Below are 19,930 nucleotides of genomic sequence, written 5' to 3' on the forward strand. Positions count from 1 at the left end.
GGTTGCAGGGATTAGTCTTCATAAAGGGACTAGAGGGGAAAACATGTTAACTGTAAATCAAGAAAATGTGGAAGAGAAAACAGGAAATGAGGAAAGAGAGAAAATACCCGAAGAGGGTGAGATGATAAAAAATGAAAACCACTGCGAATTAGTAAGAGAAAAGGAAGATCACAAGATAGTTAGCGATCTCACACCTCCTTTACTCACATCCTCTACTATCACTCAGTCTCAAAGTCCTCCTGAGTTTCCTCATCCTGTTCATCATCATAATGTCCCTCTATCACCCACACAGGTCTCTGCTGACCCTCCCCCCCCTCACGACAAAGTCAGTCCTCACTTCTCTCCGTCTGTCACTCTTCCCAATCCCACAACAATCAATCCCATCTCAGTCTCAACAGGGCTTCCTGGCGAGGGGAAGTCCGTCTTGCTGCTTGAAGATCTCCTCACTGAGGTGTTGCAGAGTCCTGGACATCTTCTCAAGCAGAGTGAACTGGAAGTAAAGGGTAGCCCACATTTAGAGGATGTAATGGTCAGAAATGTTTTGTTTAAACCTGCAAGGATGGAGCTACAAACCAGCGTTGTTCACCCAAAATATATGACTGAATTTATCCCCGATGTGCAAGCAGCAACACCAAAACCCAAAGAAGCAAAGTTTATAACCAAAGATTTAAAAGAGCCAAATCCTACACCGAAATCAAATGAAAATAATCCCACGGTCCAGCTCAAACCAAACCTGACTCGGCCCACAGGCGAACCCAAAACATTTAAACTGATGGAAAATGACACCAAACTTGCAGTGAAGCTAAATAAAGCATCTCCCCCTCAACCACAACAGACCAAACCTTCAGCCAGACCGCGCCTGTCATCTGCCAAAACACCTTTAATGAAGCCAATGAAAATCAACAGAAGTAGTAAAAATAAGACAAATAAGAAGTCCAATGAAAAGAAAAGGAAAAAGGACAAAAAGACGAAGAAGAAGAAGAAGAAGAAGAAGAAGAAGAAGGGCATCATGCCAACGCACTTTCCTTACTTTAAGGACGACTACTGTCCTCCTGAGTGTGCCTGCTATGGAAGGTGAGACATCAACTATATTGAATGATGTAATTACTTTATCAGACTTATTTATAAGTAATTGTTAGTCTGCCTAGAAATTGTTTATATATTTTTAAATCAATATTTGTGTGTTTTAGACAGATCTTTTATTAGTTGGTAAGACTAGACTAGCAACTTAAAGTCATTTAAAGCTCTAGGAAATTCTATGTGCATTTTTCACTACCTTAATAGAGTCAAATATTAACCAATTAATTGAAAAAACTCATGAATCATTGAAGGAATAGTTCGGCCTTTTGGGAAATATTTTTTTTTTGCTTTCTTACAGAAAGTTAGAGTAGAAGATTGATACCACTCTCATATTTGAAACATCTAGCCTGGCTCTGTCCAAAAAGTAACAAAAGCTTAATCTGTACAAAAACCAAAGTGTAAAAATGACAACTCAGCGTTTTCCAACTATCCAACCACTCATGGTGGTGAAATAATGGTTGCAGCCCAAATGTTTTACGTTGTTATGGCACTAGTGTGTGATTGGGAGCATTGGTTTCAGAAAGGTCAGATCATTGTGCTTATTCACATTATGTATTGTTTTCCAGAGTGGTCCAGTGCTCAGACAAAGGCGTGGACAAGGTTCCTTATGGTATTCCCTATAATGCCCGCTACATCCTCCTCATGAATAACCACATCAACAGCATCCAGCTCGACCTGCTCAATGAATATGTCTCTATGGAGTTCCTTGTGTTGAGCAACAATCGGCTCACAAATGGCGCCATAGAGGGGGCCTTTGAGGGGGTCCCGGCTCTGAAGCGCCTGCACCTGGATAGGAACCTCCTAGACAGCGTGCCAACTGATCTTCCGGTGTCTGTCGAAGAACTTCGTTTGGACAATAACCATCTGAGTGCGATGTCTGAGGCAGCCTGGGCCCAATGCCCCCGCCTCTTGGTTTTGAGCCTTAGCAACAACAGCCTAGGGAATGGATCTGAATCTCTGCCTAATGCAGTGCTCTCTCCTCTGTGCAACCTGCGCACTCTAAACCTGGATCACAACCAGTTAACATCGGTTCCTCTGGGCTTACCACTGTCCATCAAGGAGCTCTACCTCAAAGGGAACCTCATTGAGCATTTCCGTGGAGGAGCCTTCAATGGGGTATCAGAGCTGTTGCTGTTAGATCTGAGCGCAAACAGACTGACAAACAAGGGTCTTCTCAAGGAGTCCCTTCACAATGCAACTCACTTGGAAAGCCTCAACTTAGAAGGGAACAGACTAAAACAAGTGCCACGACACCTCCCCTTGTCACTTAAAACTCTAAATCTGGAGGGCAACCTCATAACTTCCATAAAGAAAGTGGCTTTCGGTACCTTGAAAAACCTGGAACACTTGGGTTTAGCAAGGAATGAAATCTTCAAAGTGGCACCAGGGGCCTTCAGGACATTGCCCGTCCTGCACCAGTTAGACCTGTGCCACAACACCTTGCACCAGGTGCCCAGACAGCTGCCGGAGGCTCTGCACTCAGTAGCACTCAACCACAACAAGATTCAATCAGTGCCCCGTGATGCTTTCTGCTGGGGTAATAAAAGTGTGAGTCTCAGCAGGCTTGTACGAGTGCAGTTGGAACACAATTTAATTGATATGGGGAAGTTGGATGCACAGGCTTTCAGGTGCTTACAGGGATTCCAGGTGGTGCACTTCTACTGAACCATCATAAGATACATAAATGTCGAGACTGTCCTCCCCCGAATAATGCCCCCATGAGCCATTTGTTCAAGCAGCAATTCTGACTCATGTTTATAGTATGTAGTGGCGTACCCTCTAGTGGCCGTAGTAAATATTATGGGAGCAAAGCAGGATGTAAGGTGACGAGGTATAAGAGCGCCAAATTCTGTGTAAGGAGGGGTGAGTCAAACAAACACAAGGACAAGGACACAGACTGTTTTCCTAAACTGTAGGGTTGGAGAACAATGGTTTACTGTACATGCAACAGGAATAGTCTAACAGATCAGTAACCAGACGTATATGTGATTGCCAAATTTCAATCTATTATGAACTTTACTGGTAGTTTTCTCATGACCATTTTTTAAAACACAACCATTTCGTTTCCAATTATTGCAGCAACATTTGTTGAAACTTCCATGAGATCACAGACACATTTATAATCTGGATTTGATATCTTTAATCCGTCCTGGTGATACAGTGAGTAGTCAGCTGCCAAAAAGCATTTATGTTTAATTTGGCAGAAATATTATATAAATATGAGTTCTTATAGGCAGTTTTTAAATCATCTGCGCTGGCACTTTGACAAAAGAATACACATATTAATGTGGGAGTTTCTCTTTCAGGCACATTTAAAGTGTCTGCAAGGTTATTTTCATACCACAGTGAAATGTATAACTTCCTGGAAATTCATTTTAAAAAAAACTTGCTGAAATTGCATTCTTTGGAAAACTACTTGCAGTTACAGAAGTTTATGGCGTAAGGGTTAAATAGCCTACAGATATGTCCGAACAAGCTCAGTAGGTTGTTACAAAGTTTAAAACTTTTGTCTTCTATTGTATTTTTCAAGTTTCTAGAATGTGGACCTATGGATGTTGAGGCTTTTGGGGCTATTAAATACCTCTCCACTGATTATCTCCATGTTCATATATTTCCCTGTGAGCTTATTGATTGCAATCACCCCATACTCTATATGTGACTTAACATTTGGTTATGAAATCAAGTTCTTTATAATCATTCATGTAGACAAGCTCTGCTGGTTGTTACATCTCACTGGCATGGTAATTACGTTCTGTATCTAAGCTTTTCCTAAAAAAAAATTAATTTTTTAATGGCAACTTTCAACCAGACAGAATTTTGAGCATCTTTTGTCTTCAATGAATCAAAGCCCCCCCACACGTTGGCATCTTCAGGAGAAAAGCCAGAGCAACTTTTCTGAGTGATATATATATATATATATATATATATATATATATATATATATATATATAGAGAGAGAGAGAGAGAGAGAGAGAGAGAGAGAGCAGCAGGACAGGTGATTCAAATCAGTCAGCAATCAACCAGAACATAGGAGTAAAGTCCATAGAGCTTTCCATCATCCACATGTCCACATTGTAGGAAAATAGCTACAGTAAACTAAAAACCGAAAACCACAGAGTAAAAATTGTACAGTAGAAAAACAGGGGTGCACACATGAATTAAATAAATAAGTTTACAAAAGAGAAAACAGAAATGCATCTGTCACACATACAATATTTATTCAATTAATTTAGTCGATTAAAGAAAGAGCAATGTTTTCTAATATATTAATGAATCCCTTTCAAAAGAGCACACACAAAATGCATATTTTAAAACTTTAAAGCCAAGTGACAAAAAGACAAAACAGTGTGTTAATATTTTCCTCAAATTAAATGAATAGATGGGACCCAAATTGAAAATCACAGAGGACAAGTTTTCATTTCATTTGAAGAACATTATAGAAACAGTTTGAGACCCTGAGACTTTGAGATATTTAAATGAATCTCGGTTCTTTCTTTACTAATTGGTACATTGTGTATGTGTGACTGGAATGTATTTTGTATAGGATACTTGTTGCTGAATGTCGGGACTCAGATGTTTATGTTATTTCTTTTTTTTTTTTACTTTGTAATTATTATTATATAACTTGCAATTTTGTATTTTGTATTTGCAAGCTCCTGCAACTTCAGTGGACATATGAATGTTGGTTTCTGTTAGCTCTGAATGCCCTCTCTATGGACTCTACTTCTATGTTCATGCTGATTACCACGTGAGTTTACTGATTGGTATCACCTGTTTACTCTAAAGGTTGATCAGATGCTTTGTGGGGGCTTTTTTTTATTTTTGAAGATGACAACATGTCTTAAAACTTTGATGCACAGAATGGAAACTCAAATATTTTGATCTTCCTAAAATAGGCGTGTGCTTCCTTCTGTTGCTCTGAGACAGGGAGATGTCATTCTCAAACATTTCATATACATGATTTGTCCTGCTCAGTAAAAGGACATTTCGGCGCAAAATGAACCTACGGGTTAATAACATATGTGTACCGAGTCGACCGTTCTCTGGGATATGTTTTCATGCTAATCGAATGTGTCTGTAGCTTGAAACAAGCTACCGCAAACCGTTGATTAGCTTGTAACGCCAGTAGTCGGGGCAGAGGGTAAATCGCGAACCACGAACGCCGTGTTTGAGCTATGTTACTGGTTACATTATATGACGTCTTTGAACAATAAAAGCTACAACAGAACAAACTACAATCAATGTTTGTCTGAAATCATTTGTCCAACATATCCTGCAGAATTTGTAACAGTATGTTAAAATGAAACACAGATGTGCTGTTTGAGCTTTCCTCAAGCCGGGTTTTATTTGAATTTCCTTTGTTTGTGCAATCAACCCCTGGCTGGTAAAAATGGTGGAAAACATTACCTGGCAGCAGTGACGGTTTAAAGCTCCAAACTCAGTTTTTCCCATGCTGATAAATGGACACAGGCCCCAAATGTTCCACTGTGGAAAATTTTCCCCATTTTCCATAAGCATATCATTCAAGGTTGTTGTTTTTCCACGTTGTTTGTACATTAATGATTCCCTGGAGGATTCACATGAGAACAAGAATATCATTAACTTGTCAGGACCATTTCAATGTAAAATGTAGGAACGGCAGTTTGGAGCAATATCAAACAAATGGTAACACAATGATACCCATTAGACTAAAATGCCCCTGAAATGTCCAGTAAATCCAGTCATTTTTGCAAGTTAAACAACTTTCTATGAATCTGCAAGATAAACATTTATGATACAGAGGTATATAGAGCAATAACAATGAGGAATATGAAATTATGTGATTGACCATTTCATGAAAAAACAAGAAAAATAAGTTGTGCCAGATAATTTTATTGCCAAGACTAACTAATGTGTTTATTTAGCATATACCTGTGGTAGCCCCTTGTGTTTTCTCTTACAGAGCTCCCATGCAATTAGATCTCTGTAAACCTGCCAATATAAACAACTTAGTTATGACATGTAAATGTGTTGTTAACAAAATGTCCACTAGATGGCAATACTGTATAAGTAAATACTTTTGATGTGTGCTGTCACTTCTTTTAAGTGTGTAAAATGAGACAGAAAGTATAAGGAGCTTGAATTTGGCTTTTTTCCAGTTACTAAATAAGAAATTGTGGCAATTAAAATGCATATGCTTCAGGAAGTTTATCTTGTGGGGAAAAATGGTATATATAAACACTCACACCAGACTGGAAACTCAGTAAGGCAAGCACCACACACTCAAACACGCACACATCTACACACACAGACACACACACAGGCATGATTCTTACAGAGAAGCAAAGATGTTTTTGAATTTTTTTGCCATAACGTGAGCATATTTGACTTAAACGAAAGCCTGGAAAAATATACATAAGAATCGAGCAGAAACAGAAAGAAGGCAAAAGTGGAGAAAATCCATTAGCCCACATGGAGCTGCTTATCACTTTTCTCTCTTTTTCCCTCTCTTGCTCTAATAAGTTCTCTCAGCGACGTGGCACTGCACCCATAGAGCCTGGGAAAGAGGAGCAGGAGGAGGGGGACAAGAGGGAGGGTTGGGAGGGAGGAGGAGGAGGAGGAGGGGGAGGGGGAGTGAAGGAAAAGAGGCTTGAAGGAAGGGCTTGAAGGATGGATCCAGGCTCCACTGGTTCAGCGCATGTCCAGAAGGGAAGAGTTTCGGCGGGGCAGGGAGCTCCCCAGCACCTCCCTACGGTCCAGCAGGACCCTGACCCCATATCACAACACCACATGTGTACCTGGACCCAATGGAAACCCTCCTCCCTTCTTTGTGTCTCATTTTTTCTCTCTCTTCCTCTCTCTGTCTCTACTTTTTTCCTCTTGCATATTTTCTGCTTTTCACTCACGTAAGATTGTGTGTCCATACGTGCACATGTGTATACCTGTGCGCACACAGTTGTCTGGTGTTTCTGTGTGGGAGTTGCGATGATACGTAATCATCATGTGAACTACTCCCTTGACAGAGTCTGAACCCTGCTCATTTAAGTAGTTTGGCAGATGGTGAATTTATTTCTGTACCTCTGTATCCTGGGCTGGATGAGCTCTGATATTTAATCTTATCCCAACAGGAGGTTCGCAGGATTAGTAGTAGTAAGGACGCTTGCTTACTGCCATTCTCTCAGTGTATACCCTGTTGGTTACACTCTTATGTAAACTTTTATTCTTTCTGGGACTTTCATTTTCTGTCTAAAATGAAAATATATAAATAATAATATGAAGCAGTGCGGTCAGATATAATGCTTGAGCCAAAACCACAGCGCCATTTATCAACCATTACTCTTTTTCTTGGAAGAAGATGGCACAGCTCTGCAGTGCACGTGGTAATGAGCATCTTGTCTTTCAGTGGGTTGTTTCTTTGCCCGACATTGATGCTTAAAGAGTCTTGCTGTTTGTTCATTGTTCTCCAAACTAACATTAAAACTAAAGTCATTTTTTTTGTAATATATTGTATTTTTTATTTTGTAATTCCTCTGTAATGTGCACAATTCACTCATAAACTCCAGTAGGTGTCAGCTGAAAATAGAAAATGCGAGCCCTTTTGAGATTCTTTTATTTTCAGGCTGACCGCATTCTTACAGGAATCAGCAAAAAAAAGAGAATAAGATGACAAAAAAGAACAGAGGGAAAAGAATATTAAACCACACCCTACATGTGAGTCAGCCAGACGAACAGAGTAATAGACAGATCTGTGACACTATTCAACTCACGTTCCTCTTCTGATATTTATAAATCTTGGAGGCCTCCTTACCATGATGCATCAGGTGCTGGACATTTGGTTAAAAGTTCTCTATAATTTTGTTTGCATGTATCAATGGCTTGTAAACGTAAATCATGGGATTTTGAGTAGCAACTGAGATCAATTTAAACTTTTTTGCCAAAATAAGTTATAGAAAACATGTAAACGGGAAGTGGATATGTTGCAATGACGTTTGTGATTGACAGCATGTCATTTGTGGTTGTTCTTTTTCACATACAGTATAGCATCTGTGTCTCTCTTTTTCTCTTTCACACACTAACATGGGTCTTACTGTACTGTACTGTGAAAACCTCCCATTGACTTCTTTCAGCCCAACCCAAACCCCTAAAATCCAGCTATCTCAGCCAATTAGCCTTCAACCTTAAATATAACCCAGCCTAATCTTAACTCTAACCTTAACCCTGAACGAACTCCAAAGTTAGGATTGACCACAATGCCCTCACTCCCCTCTGAAACTTTGCCTTAATCACACAATGACATTAAAGTCCTTGTGAAGGGTTAAAATGTCTACCTCAATCTCAAGACTGCTATTGCATGTGTGAGAGGGAGGTGGCGCTTGAGTTAGCCGAGAGACGGGGGTGGAATGGAGAAGGAAAGAAGGAACAGAGGGAGGAGAGAATGAGAGGGAGGAGGGGATAGAGAGAGAAACCATGGGAGCCAGAGGGACCTCAAGACACACACACACACACACACACACACACACACACACACACACACACACACACAGCCCATCATCTGATCGTGGTCTGGACCTGCACCGACAACACAAACACATGCAGGAGCATAACTTTTACAGATTTTGCTAGGTCACGCACAAGCACATAATGCAGAAATGGCATGCTGTGTATCATCAAATATACAGTTTTGCATGTACACAAATCTACACAAACACACATATGAAGACGATATCCAGTGAAGCCTCCTCGATGCCATTACACAACATACATGCACACGTACACATATGCACTCTGTTTTTCAGGTGCTCCACAAGGGGGCCTAAAGTGTTCCTCTTTTGCAGAAAGGCAGCACATCTTGCTCGAAAGACTGGAACACAGTGTTAGTAGCTTCTTGTTAGACTCCTAAATACACTTTAATCAGCCATATAGAGAAAATAAATCATAATAATAACTGCTACTGTTAAATAAATAAATAAATAAATATATATATATTTGTCATTGGCTATTTAGAGAAAGCAAAGAGTCCTTGGGGTGGGTTGAGGGAGACTGTAGAGATGTCACATTAGAGATCCTCTACATTGTACCACTGTATAGAATTTGTTTCCGTCTTTGCTTTCCTTTTCTAATTGTTGCTTACTTTTATGTGGGTTGCACAATCAATAATTTAAATGTTATAGAGATTGTAAACCTCAGCCAAAGCTACCTGCCAGTCAGAGGAGACAGCCTTTAAAAATATTGTCCAGTAACAGATAACCTTGTATGCTCAATGAAAACATCCAAATGCAAGATTATTTGCAAGGTTAAAGGAAGTAATGAAATATAATTGTTTGATATTCATTTTCAACTTGTTTGTATTTAGGGAATAAATCTGTGAGACCTGTCAAGTTAAGGTCCAGACACACAAAGTCGATAATCGGCCGTCGGACAGTCTGGCGAGGTCAGTGACTCGAGTCTGTTCGGTGTGTTCTGTGCCGTCTTCCGTCGGAGGGGCTGTCGCCCTTCATTTTGGCCGATTTGACATGTATAATCGGCGGGGCGGGCACTGCCAGCAGTCGGACTCAAATGACCTATCTGATAACCCGGAAACGGGGAGCGGAATGAGCGTGACTAGACTCTCTCAAAATCTGACGAAAATCTTTTAAACTGACCTTTGTCGATCTGAAATGAAGACAGATTCACCAACTGCATGGCCTATTTCTCGCTTAAAATGTTTTTAGAAACACGTTTCGGTGAACTATTTTAGGGGTGATAGAATGCAAAACCGATTTTATCTTGTCATAGTTGAATAACGACAGTTTGGTGGGTAAATAGGACATACAGAGAACCTCAAAATCCCATTGACACCTCTTTCCTCTGCAAATCTCAGCCCCGAGCCCCGGTAGTCCTTTGCCCTGGGTATGGAGCCCAGTCCGACACATTTTACCAAATTTGCAATTAGCCATACATTTTCGTAAAACGGCCCATATTTGAGCTTTATAGAGTTGATTTCTCGCATAATAAAGTCTCAGAAGTGAATTTAATAACGAAATAGCAGACAAACAATGTATAACGTTGCAGTGTCTGAAATATGAGACCTGCTGTCTCATCTCCAATGAATGTGTATGTGGTTCGCTCACCAATCAGCGCGCATCTCATCTAAATATTCATGAGCATACCATATTTGGAAGAAAAGCTCTTGTTCCAAATAGAGCCATATTCACAGGGTAGTTAAGGGCCCATAGAATAGCAATTTTCAGCCCAACCAATGTTACATACCCTATTAGGAGACCTTAAGGAAGAGTGTGAAATACCCCATATAATCATTCTATCACCCCTTTTAGTAAAATATGAGATCGTATTCTGAACAAGCTGCCATGACAGTCTGTCTTTGAATTTCCGGAGAAACCAGACCCACGTTCGTCCAATCAGCTGCAGGTTTTCATTTTTGGGCGACAATACAGATTAGCTCCGTCTGCTGTTATGGAGACGTATTACGTTTCGTCGCTTTGGTGTGTTCCGAGGCACTTTTTTGACCAACTCGGGGAGACTGATTCTGCCGAGGGTCGCCCATCTGGTCGGTGTGTCTCGACCTTTAGGAAGTCAATATCTGTTTAGCTTTCAATAGATTGTAACTAGAATTGTTTGAGACACAAACAGCAGCATGCGACTCTGCAAATAGAAATTACTGAATGTGCATGGAGCCAACCCTGGGTCTCTGTTCTCTGTTCCGGAAGAGAATGACTTGGGTTTGTTTCTTTCTTTGTCTATCTGCATCAATTATGACTGAGTGTATTGCTACACATTCATGTTTTATCTTTCTATTACATCTTGCATATTTCCCTAACATTTGATTGCAGTGACCTGTAATAATTGTTGTCCAATTGCCAAGGTCTGTTTTACAAAAATCCTGGAATCATCAGCGAATAATCAGGTTCTCTTGGAACCACATCAGTCTACATCAGTTTGGTTTTGGAGCCAGAAGAGCTGTCTCTGCTGTTACATTAGTTTGAAAGGATTTGTTTGCCTTCGTATTTATTTGTAAATCAAAACTTATGATAAAGTGGACAATTCCTTATGTTTATAAAGTTTATTAGACCGATTATGAAGGTGGGGCACACAATCTAAATCTCTGCTGGTTAGGTGTGCTACAGGTATCCATTTTGATCTCTTTGCTTTTAACCATTTACAGTATAAATACATCTTTATGCAGATGATACTTGTCTTTTATCATGTTGCTTATTTTGGGACATTAAATCTATCTTCTTGTAATACAATGCAAAACACTCTAGATAACATGACACTGGTACTTGCTTTAAAACAAAAGTCATCCTGAATTTAATTTTCACAGATTACAATAATTTACATAATGCTACTGTAATGGCTTTTAATATTGAGAGGGCCACCAAATTGAATAAATCTAATATTGATACTGAATAATTTGATACTCTCGATTAGATACTTAAATCAAAATGTACACTTTACATACATAATTTGGTCATCCTAGACTGAGAAATGTAATTGTGGAAGCACATAATGGTCATTAAGATTTTATATAGCAACTGAATAACTATAAGTGAAATGTAATCACAATTAAAATATTTTACTTTGAAATCCATCTGAATTTATGTAGTCTAAATTACCTTCTTTGAAAGTCTCAGTAGTTAATTAGAAGTTGTGCTTGCTTCCATATGTAATCACTAGTGGTTATTTATGAACTGGTCCATACTTAACTCACCCTGATGATCTGATGATGCTTTATTAATTAAGGCCACTTTTTTCTGTTGTATTAATCTGTAAAGCCACTTATGAATTATATCACCTTTGTAGCTTCGCGGCTATAGTCAATAATCTCTTAATTATAGAGGTTCAATAAATTAAAAAGAGCTTACATATTAATCTGTTGTTGATTCACTATGTGAGCGTGTGTGACCCTTGTTTCAAAGAGTTGGTGTCTAGATTTGAAGCAAAACTGTGTACCCCTGATGTACAGATCAGGTGTTAAACCATCTCAGTAAAAATCCACCCTGTCTGTCCAGTGTAAATAGAGTTCATCTTCTGCTTTGATTTGATCGCCTGTCAGTCAAAGGAAGATTAACATCTTCCTGTAAATTCCTGGCTTTACTATGGCAGACCAATGAAAAATCCCTGAAGCCTTCAGGTGTCCACCAAGCATGAACATAGTCAAAACCACATATGGGCTTCATTGGCATTCCATTTTGGGCTTGAAATGCATTTTATAGGGTTCATTAATGGACCAACTTTTAGTAACGCCTTTTTAGCAGTATTTTTTTTTTTTTTTTTAGAATCTAATAAAATATCATCGTCTCTGAGGGAGCCAATTTGTGTTGAACAGTTGACACTCTGCAAGCTGTTGGCTATTCAGGTCTTATACAGCTCACTTTTTTGTCCTCAACCATCTGTCTGTCCCAGGCACAGGACACTATTATAAACCAGGTCACCACAGGAAGCACTTCCCCTGTTTGCTTCCTGTGTTGGGTATTACCATGGTGACACCCTTAATCAAAGTCTAGACAGGTTTGTATGGGGCAAACTAGGTCACAACAAACAAAACATTGTTCGAAGAGCCTAAAATAGTGGAATAAAGAGACAGACTAGTGAAGCACAATGAGCATAAGGAGTGTTCACTTGTGCTTGTCTTCTGAGGATAAGGACTTGAACGAAGGGTTTTCCATGCTATGCAGCAGACATTACCTATTGCTCCTTGACTACCATTTTTACTGATGTATGTTTTGAATGTCAATGAGCAGAAAGTAAGGCAGACAAAGCCAGTAGAGTCGTTAAAGGGGATGTAGGGAAAGAACTACTAAAAACTCTCCAAGGCCACTTGCTAAGTTTATTCCAGACATTGGTTGCTGCAGCATGACATTACATGAATCTAAAGCAAATGCATTACAAGGACTACATACAGTAGTCAACCTGACACTGCAAATCATTTTCTGTCATCAACTAGCACTCAAACATCTGACATGAGAGTTGGCTCCACTTCCTGTTTTGCCTCTAATTTGACTGCCATAAAGTGAATTAGTAGCACTGGCAACAAGATGGCAAATTAAAGGTGATTTCTTTCTCTGATCACAGCAGGTATATTACATAGCTTTATTGTGAGAAGATGGGGAGGGATGTGACTCAGGCTAAAGAAGGTTTTAGTACAAGAGGCATGGGTTGCTAGAAACTTTGATGATGACGAAGGCAAGTCTGGGCACAAGAAGATGCCATACAAAGTGGAGTGGTGTGCATGAACACTGTTGTTTTACCTAGGAGACTGCCCAAAATTATTGAATGAAGATTGTCATGGCTAATTAATTCCCATCAATAACTTGTGAGACTGACACATTTGCTATTTTGTAAACAAACACATGACTGACCAGCTAGATCATTCTGAATATCAACATGACAGCTACATTAGTCAGCTGCTTTTTATTGATTATAAGGTTAATCGCACATGACAGACACTCAAAAATCAAAAAAGGGACTGGAGGACATGATGGAAATATTACGAAACATGTGTGCTGTGTCTCAATTCAGTTACTTTCATTAGTACACTTCCATGTAGTACACTGTGTACACATGTGCTTACTAGCATATTGGGTGAATTTCAACAGGGGTATAGTGTATAGTGTCTCAAATAGCACACAGCCATTATGCACTTAGCGAAAATAATTATCACAACATTTGACCGCTTCTTCCTGTTTGGTGAATCGCAACGGGGCGTGTGCCCCCTGTTTCACACTAAGTGGAGATTCCGGCACCGGCGAAGTGTCCTCCAGCTCCACCTACTAGTTGACCTGATAATGGCGCTAGATTAAAAGTCCAACCAAAGTTGTTACGATTCATCCTGAGGGGAAAATGTCTGCAGCAACTTTCATGGCAATTCATCCAATATACTTGACCACATTTCACTAAAACCTAAAAATGTTTGTTTGTAACTCCTAACTATGTTTTCTACTTGACATTGTAACCCCAATTGCACACATTCACCCGAGGTCATGGTTACTTTGATCCTCTTTTCAAAGATCAACTACTCTTGCTGCATCAGCAGGGACTGAAGCTACTCTTGGCAACAACATAATGCACTTAACTCTTCATCAGGGGAAATGTTTCCAGAAAGAGGAAGATGGGAGACCGAAAACAACATATGTGTCAAATTTGTGACATGTTACTTTCATAGACACAAATCCAAACAAGTGAGTGATGTCCCAAACTGCAAGTTATTCACTATAACAAGCTTAAGTGGTATTTTATATGAATCTTGTTTTCACTAAAAATAAAAATCTGTTTGACTCCAATGCAAATTAATGTTGCAAATCAATGTCTCTTTAGCATCTTTTCACAATATCACTATTACAATAATAATATTTATTGAAATAAAAAGTAATTCAGTTCAGATAATAAAATACTATAACTGTTTCTAAATAGTTCATTCAAAACTCAAAATTGTTACATTTAAGTAAGACCGAGCTTGTCGTATACGACAAAAAACGGCACCTCTGATTCATAACTTAATAACTTTATAATAATAATAAATAGAAACATACTGTCTTTTGGAGCTAAAACCTAACACTCACCCTGTTCTGATGATGTCTTTGGAGTCTTTGTAGCCCTTACAGAAGGTTTTCTATCCAGCCTGGAAGTCCAGAGTTTTTCTGGGTTTTTGTGCAATTAATCCAAACTGTTACATCCAAGATTGATACACTTTATGTCCATAATTTATGATTTTTCGGCATAGCCAAGTTTAACATCTGCCTATTTTTCTCTTGAGCAAAGGAATGTTACAGAGGGATTATTGAAAAAACACCCAAGTGGGTGACCTATATGTCTTACATCTCACATTTACACTCATTTAATCTTCTTGACTGTGGTTCAGGTCCAAACTGTTTGTACTTTATCTGTTTGTCCCTATTCACACTGTGGAAACAGACCAACACTTAGTTGTACGTTATCCAGTTTGGATCTGTCAGTATTGGTTAGTGCGCTGCTCTTTTATGGAATACTGGGTTCATGTTTTAGTTCTACTGCAACCGCTGGTTTTCTGACTGCCAAAATCTTTTTTCTTATCTTTTGCATTTTGTCCACCAATTCATAAAATTAGTATAATTATGTGTTTTCTACTACTCAAGAAGTAACAATCTTATGAACAAGACCTCTCTAAATTAACATTGTTTGTCTTGTCACATTTTACCATTTTTGCACAATGAACTTGATGTTCTCAACAATGTCCATAATACATGAATCTCCATTCAAATCAGGAATCGTTTATTTGGGCCATCTGGGGGCAAGTTGTAAATACAAGATTGACATATCACCTTGAAACATTTTTATGATCTACATGTTTAGCAAACAGTGGACTAACTACTCATTGGTGACACAAAGTAACATCATTTATTTGGAGCCGTGTTTCTGTCCACAAATTCACTTGTTTTTTGACTCTGTTCAACTAACTCCTGATGAAAACATCTGGCTCTCTTGGCTGCTAAATGTTACACAATGTTCACGGGCTAGTTGGTAACATAGTTTGGCTGGCGTTTGATGCGGGGCAGGTAGTGTTATCTATCGTGTTCAAATGTTATTGCTGAAAACGGCTTTGAAATGCTTGGACCAGACGGAACCGATATAGATCAGTCGCTTTAGTGTCACCTGAACTGGAGCGGTCTAGACTGATGCTAAGTGTAAGAGTATGCTCTCACACTTGCAGCATCTGAGTCTGTTTTTAATCTAACCACCTCTTGTATCTTTCCTGATTTCATTGAATTTTAATCAGAACATTGCTATCTGACTCAGCTCCACTGCCATCCATTACCTCAAAACCTTTATGGTCAAGGCCTCTCATAATGCAAACATCTGATCCTGGGTGACTGCGAAATGGTAGAATGTACAGTAATGAGGAAAACATTTCATTGTGAAAAAAAAAAGTAATCAGATCTGTTAAAGTATAATTTTGCATTAGGGTATTTGTATAGTGTTTTACAGCCTGGTAAAGGAGGTATACACACCTCCATCTTGTACTTTAAGTTAGTCCTGTCTGGGTTATTAATACAGACAATACTAAGGTGGAAACATCTTGACCACACCTCTGCTTTTGTGCAGCAATCTTTCCCATCAGTAGTAGATTATAAAGAGGATAGACACGGCAAAGACACACAAACTTGGATGTGAAAATTTGAGGTATGTGGAAAGAATGAGGGCAGACTCTAGAGTAAACTTAGACTGATCCAAGAGCAACTGAATGATCCTCTGGCCTGCTGGTCTTTTAAAAGCTAAAATATCCAGATTCAACCAGTCAGGCAAAGGTTCTTCAATCAGAAATGCTGGGCCCAGTGAGTAAAATCTGAGACTTAGTCATTGGTTTCCGACCCTCTGATTCCCTGCCATACATTGGCTGCTGCAGCACCAGTGAGTTGGTCAGACATGGCTGCTCCAAGAATATTTAATTTCATCTCACACTGAAACACACATGGACTTTTTTGTTTTGGAGTGTTGGCGTTTTGGAAAGCTTCATGAGAACACTAGAGAAAAGTTCGACCACATCTCATCCGTTCCATGCAAAGCTGGTCTGCCATTGACCACAGATAAATTATTAGGAGTCTGGGAGAGAACAGATGTGGCCAACACCTAATTGGCTCCACCAACACTCTCTCCATCTGCTTATCCTGTTCCCTCCCCTGTTTCGCCTTGTTCTGCTACTCCTTTACTCGACCAGCAGCTTTACTATCTCTTCTGCACCAAAAAAATGGTATCCATCACTGTTTTGTTGACCTTTAACATGTGTCTTGCACATTACAAACACTCAAAAGCTCTTTCCATCTTCTGGTGAGTGTTCCCTTGTGTCACTGTACAAACCTAAAATGCATTCACATGGAGTATCGAGGGCTCCTTTCAATCCCATTTCTTCCCCTTAGAGTTGTGGAATTCATGAAGTGTAGATGCATTTGTAGTAGTACGTGGGATACGATATGGCTTCATAGTTATAATATGATGTCACTGAGGAATTGGGAGTGAAAAGTAAGCATGCCATATCGAATACAAAACACTGAAAATGAAGAATCCTCTCTTCAACCAAAATACACAACTGTTATTTTTGATTCTGTCGGTTGTGCTGTGAAGAATAAACCATGGGATATTAATGTTATTCACAGACGTAGCAAACAGTGTGTGTTTTCTGTCCACCTTCTTGTCTGCAGGTTCCTACCACACACTCTGAAGAAATAAACTTAAAAGCTAAAAAGGGAAGTTGAACTGCTATTCCTCTGGCACACACAATGATAAATGTGGATGAAACGGAAGAACTTTCGTGGGATACAAACATTGCCATCTGTCTGTCTTAGTGTCAGTCTGGTTGGAAACGGGCCTCCAACGTACACAAAGGAAGTATTTTGTCTGGTGAAGAGAGTTATCCGGCACTCAATTACAATCAACGCTGGCACTTAAGACTCATCTGGCTTGGATTCACAGTGAAGAAAGATGGTTGACCTTCTATTCACCAAAAGCCCTGACACATGCTTCTCTTGCCAGTGCAGGGTGTGGACACCATGATGGCTTATGAGGGACTATATAGGCCAGATACCACATCTAAGTGTTTTGCTATGGACATGTCTGAACAAGAGGCAGAAAAAGGTCCAAGTGAAGTTTAGATATTGTTGTTTGAGACACTGACGATTGAGGGCAACAGTCAAAACTGCATTTTTCTCCATATTTTAATGATATTGGCTAATTTATTCCTTCACTCCCTGCAAATGTGCCCTGCTCCAAGAGCAGAAGTTATTTCTTTAGTTCTATGAATAGACCAAGACAGGCTTCACTATCCATGTATAATAGTTTAAGGTGTTTGGTAAGAATTTTCCAGTGGATGTGCTGAGATTGTATCCAAATGTAGAAACGCTGTGCCAAGTCAGTGATAAAATCAATCGGGCCTGCTGTGGTCTGCTTGCAATAACTCAGTCAGCACACACAGAAACCTAACATCAAGGATCCCACAAAGTTAAGGCCAAATTAACTTAAGGTATCCATAAAACCTGGAAAATGTGGCTGCTGTGGGTCTGATTTCTGAGATCCACTGTACTTCTAGTAAGAAGAAGTGGTAAAATACATAGGGATCCAAAGGCCTATTAAAAAGTAATGTGAATAAGATGAAACCCATTATGTCTCACTAATTACTATTGTGATTCTCTAATTTTCTTATAAAATCCAATCACAGTGGAAGATATAAAGAGAAATAGCGGAACAGACCAGTTGAACAAGACTGTTAAAGGAACAGTTTGACATTCGATACGCAAAATATCTACAGCCGGTTAGCATAGCTTAGCTTAGCACACTAGAAGCAGGGAAAACAGCCAGCCTGGTGCTGCCCAAAGGTAATACAATCTACCTCCAAAGTTGACTAATTAACATGTCATACTTTGTTTTGATCAAAAACAAAAGTGTAAAAAACGACAAACTGACATTTTATGGGGAATTATGCACCAGATTAGTTCTTATCCAGTCACAGTGACTTCTCCGCTGGTTGCCTGGCAACCCTACAGTGACAATAAGAGTCCAAGGGGTTAATTGGCTTAGCTACAATAACTGGCTGCTAGCTAAATGGCTACTAGCAGTAGCTTCATATTTACCGTACAGGCATTAGAGTGGTATCAACCTTTATTCTAATAATCTGTAAGAAAGCGTATAAACATATTTTCCATTATTTTTGCAGCATTTTGAGTTGTTTTTTCAAAAACAGGCTGCAACTTGATCCAAACAATGCTTTTAATATCTGCGACATTCAGTGTATGCCATGGAAAGGATGAGACAGAGGAAACTCAGTTGTTGACTTGAGGGGAATACTGTGTTATTTTCCATTTGTATTATGAATCTTTGTTTACCGCTGTTTTGATATTTGCACAAACAATGTTTTCCTCCACCAGCCTCCTGCTGTGTTAGAATTCCACAGCAGTTATGTATGCTGCTGTTCTGATTCAGGAACATTATGGTCCTGTCTTATCGATGGCTTGTTTATAATCCATGTACTCCTCTCTCCTGTATTTTATGTGGTGCTGCATTTGTGCTATGCTGAAAAATACTGAAGATATTTGACATTTTAAGAAACAACTGTCCGGCCTTTCACCCAAACATCTGCACTGGTCAGACAGGACTTACTGTATGTCTGTTGGAATGATACATTAAATATTGCTTAATACCATCCACGTATTAAGCCCTGTGCGTGCATGCATGCGTGTGTGCGTGCGTGCGTGTGTGCATGCGTGCGTGAATGCGTGTGTGTCTCTCAACACCTGTTCATCTAGTTTTTTGGCAGGTCTGTTTTCTTCCAAAGTAAGCTCATTACATTTTAGTGTCATTTCATATTCTGTAAGAAGAGAGCATTAAAAAAGGGAAACTTAACTAAATACTTAGTGACTTCACTCACTCCCTCTTGCCACTTACCAGTATTTTGCATACTCTCTTTCCTTAATATCATCACCACATTAGCGCTCTTTACGTCCATAAACACTCACTCGGACGTCCACAGTGGCAGTCAGACACCAACCAGTCCTTGTTAGGGACGAGTGTCTCTGCCATGCAGAGCTGATGATGCCATGGTGGGGTTTGGCTGCTAATGTTTTCCCAGTCAGACACTTTCTGCCTCGGGCCAGCCAAATGACACCCTAGAGCTTTGGATCGCCTGGTGAAGACATCACCCGTTTTACAGCCTGAACAGTCTGAATGTTTCCACTAAAGCACTCTTATATTCTCACCACATTCCAAAAGAACATACATCTGCATCTAGTATAAATAAAATCTGCAGTCACACAAAATATGTCATAGTTAAATGTGAACATTTCTAAATGTATGACACTCTATAACTCTCTCAAAGTCATCAGCCAACATCTGAAAATAATTTTTTTGA

General features: G+C 39.4%; 1 protein-coding gene across 1 annotated transcript; it reads left to right on the forward strand.

The window, feature by feature from the left end:
- The first annotated feature begins 295 nt into the window (after positions 1 to 295).
- On the forward strand, positions 296 to 3,590 carry LOC144512104 (extracellular matrix protein 2). The gene is made up of 2 exons (XM_078242678.1): positions 296 to 1,074; positions 1,647 to 3,590. The coding sequence occupies exons 1-2, from the start codon at positions 527 to 529 to the stop codon at positions 2,743 to 2,745; spliced, it is 1,647 nt and encodes a 548-aa protein (XP_078098804.1). The 5' UTR covers positions 296 to 526; the 3' UTR covers positions 2,746 to 3,590.
- Positions 3,591 to 19,930: the final 16,340 nt, after the last annotated feature.

The sequence above is a fragment of the Sander vitreus genome, chromosome 23 (genome assembly GCF_031162955.1).
Source record: "Sander vitreus isolate 19-12246 chromosome 23, sanVit1, whole genome shotgun sequence".
Lineage (NCBI taxonomy): Eukaryota > Metazoa > Chordata > Actinopteri > Perciformes > Percidae > Sander > Sander vitreus.

What these genes read in the sequence shown, in the direction of transcription:
- LOC144512104 (XM_078242678.1), top strand. Translation starts at nt 527, where the DNA reads ATGGTCAGAAATGTTTTGTTTAAACCTGCAAGGATGGAGCTACAAACC. An exon ending in GAGTGTGCCTGCTATGGAAG is followed by an intron (nt 1,075 to 1,646) that starts GTGAGACATCAA and finishes ATTGTTTTCCAG; the next exon opens with AGTGGTCCAGTGCTCAGACA.